This window comes from Nestor notabilis, unplaced genomic scaffold (assembly GCF_000696875.1).
Source record: "Nestor notabilis isolate BGI_N333 unplaced genomic scaffold, ASM69687v1 scaffold30599, whole genome shotgun sequence".
Classification (NCBI taxonomy): Eukaryota; Metazoa; Chordata; class Aves; order Psittaciformes; family Psittacidae; genus Nestor; species Nestor notabilis.
In genome coordinates, this window is record NW_009942853.1 from 1 (window position 1) to 413 (window position 413).

General features: G+C 61.0%; 1 protein-coding gene across 1 annotated transcript in view; it reads right to left on the bottom strand.

Moving 5' to 3' along the window:
* Positions 1-20: 20 nt before the first annotated feature.
* The window catches only part of CERS2 (ceramide synthase 2), a gene marked incomplete at both ends in the record, with an annotated part of 1,133 nt that continues 740 nt past the window's right edge, over positions 21-413 (bottom strand). The window contains 2 exons of the mRNA XM_010021608.1: positions 21-174; positions 274-380. Of these exons, the coding sequence (XP_010019910.1) occupies positions 21-174; positions 274-380 (261 nt within the window). The remainder of the gene's footprint in view (positions 175-273; positions 381-413) is intronic.

Consider the following 413-nt stretch of genomic DNA (forward strand, 5'->3'; position numbering starts at 1 on the left):
CCCCCCAGCCCTTCTCTTGCCTTTCCAGTTATGAACTTCTGGGCCATGCGGATGATGAGGTAGGCCCAGAAGATGTGCAGCGACTGCAGCACGGCCATCATGAAGTTGAAGAAGTAGTAGCCAAAGAAGGCCGGGTAGAGCTCCAGCGGGTAAACCACGGTGCAGTGCATGATCCTGCCGGGAGAAGCAGCTCCGGTAACGGGCAGGGACCAGGAGCCCACCCGTCTCCCTGCCCCGTGCCTCAGTTTCCCCACCCGGCCACGCAGAGCTCACCAGAAGGGCAGAATGACCAAGCGGGTGATGATGAAGACGGCGGCGAAGACGATGAAGATGTTGTTGCAGGTGTTCCTCCAGCCGGCGTAGTTGAACCTCTTGGCAGACTGGGGGGGCAGGGAAGGGGGGGCGAAGGGGAC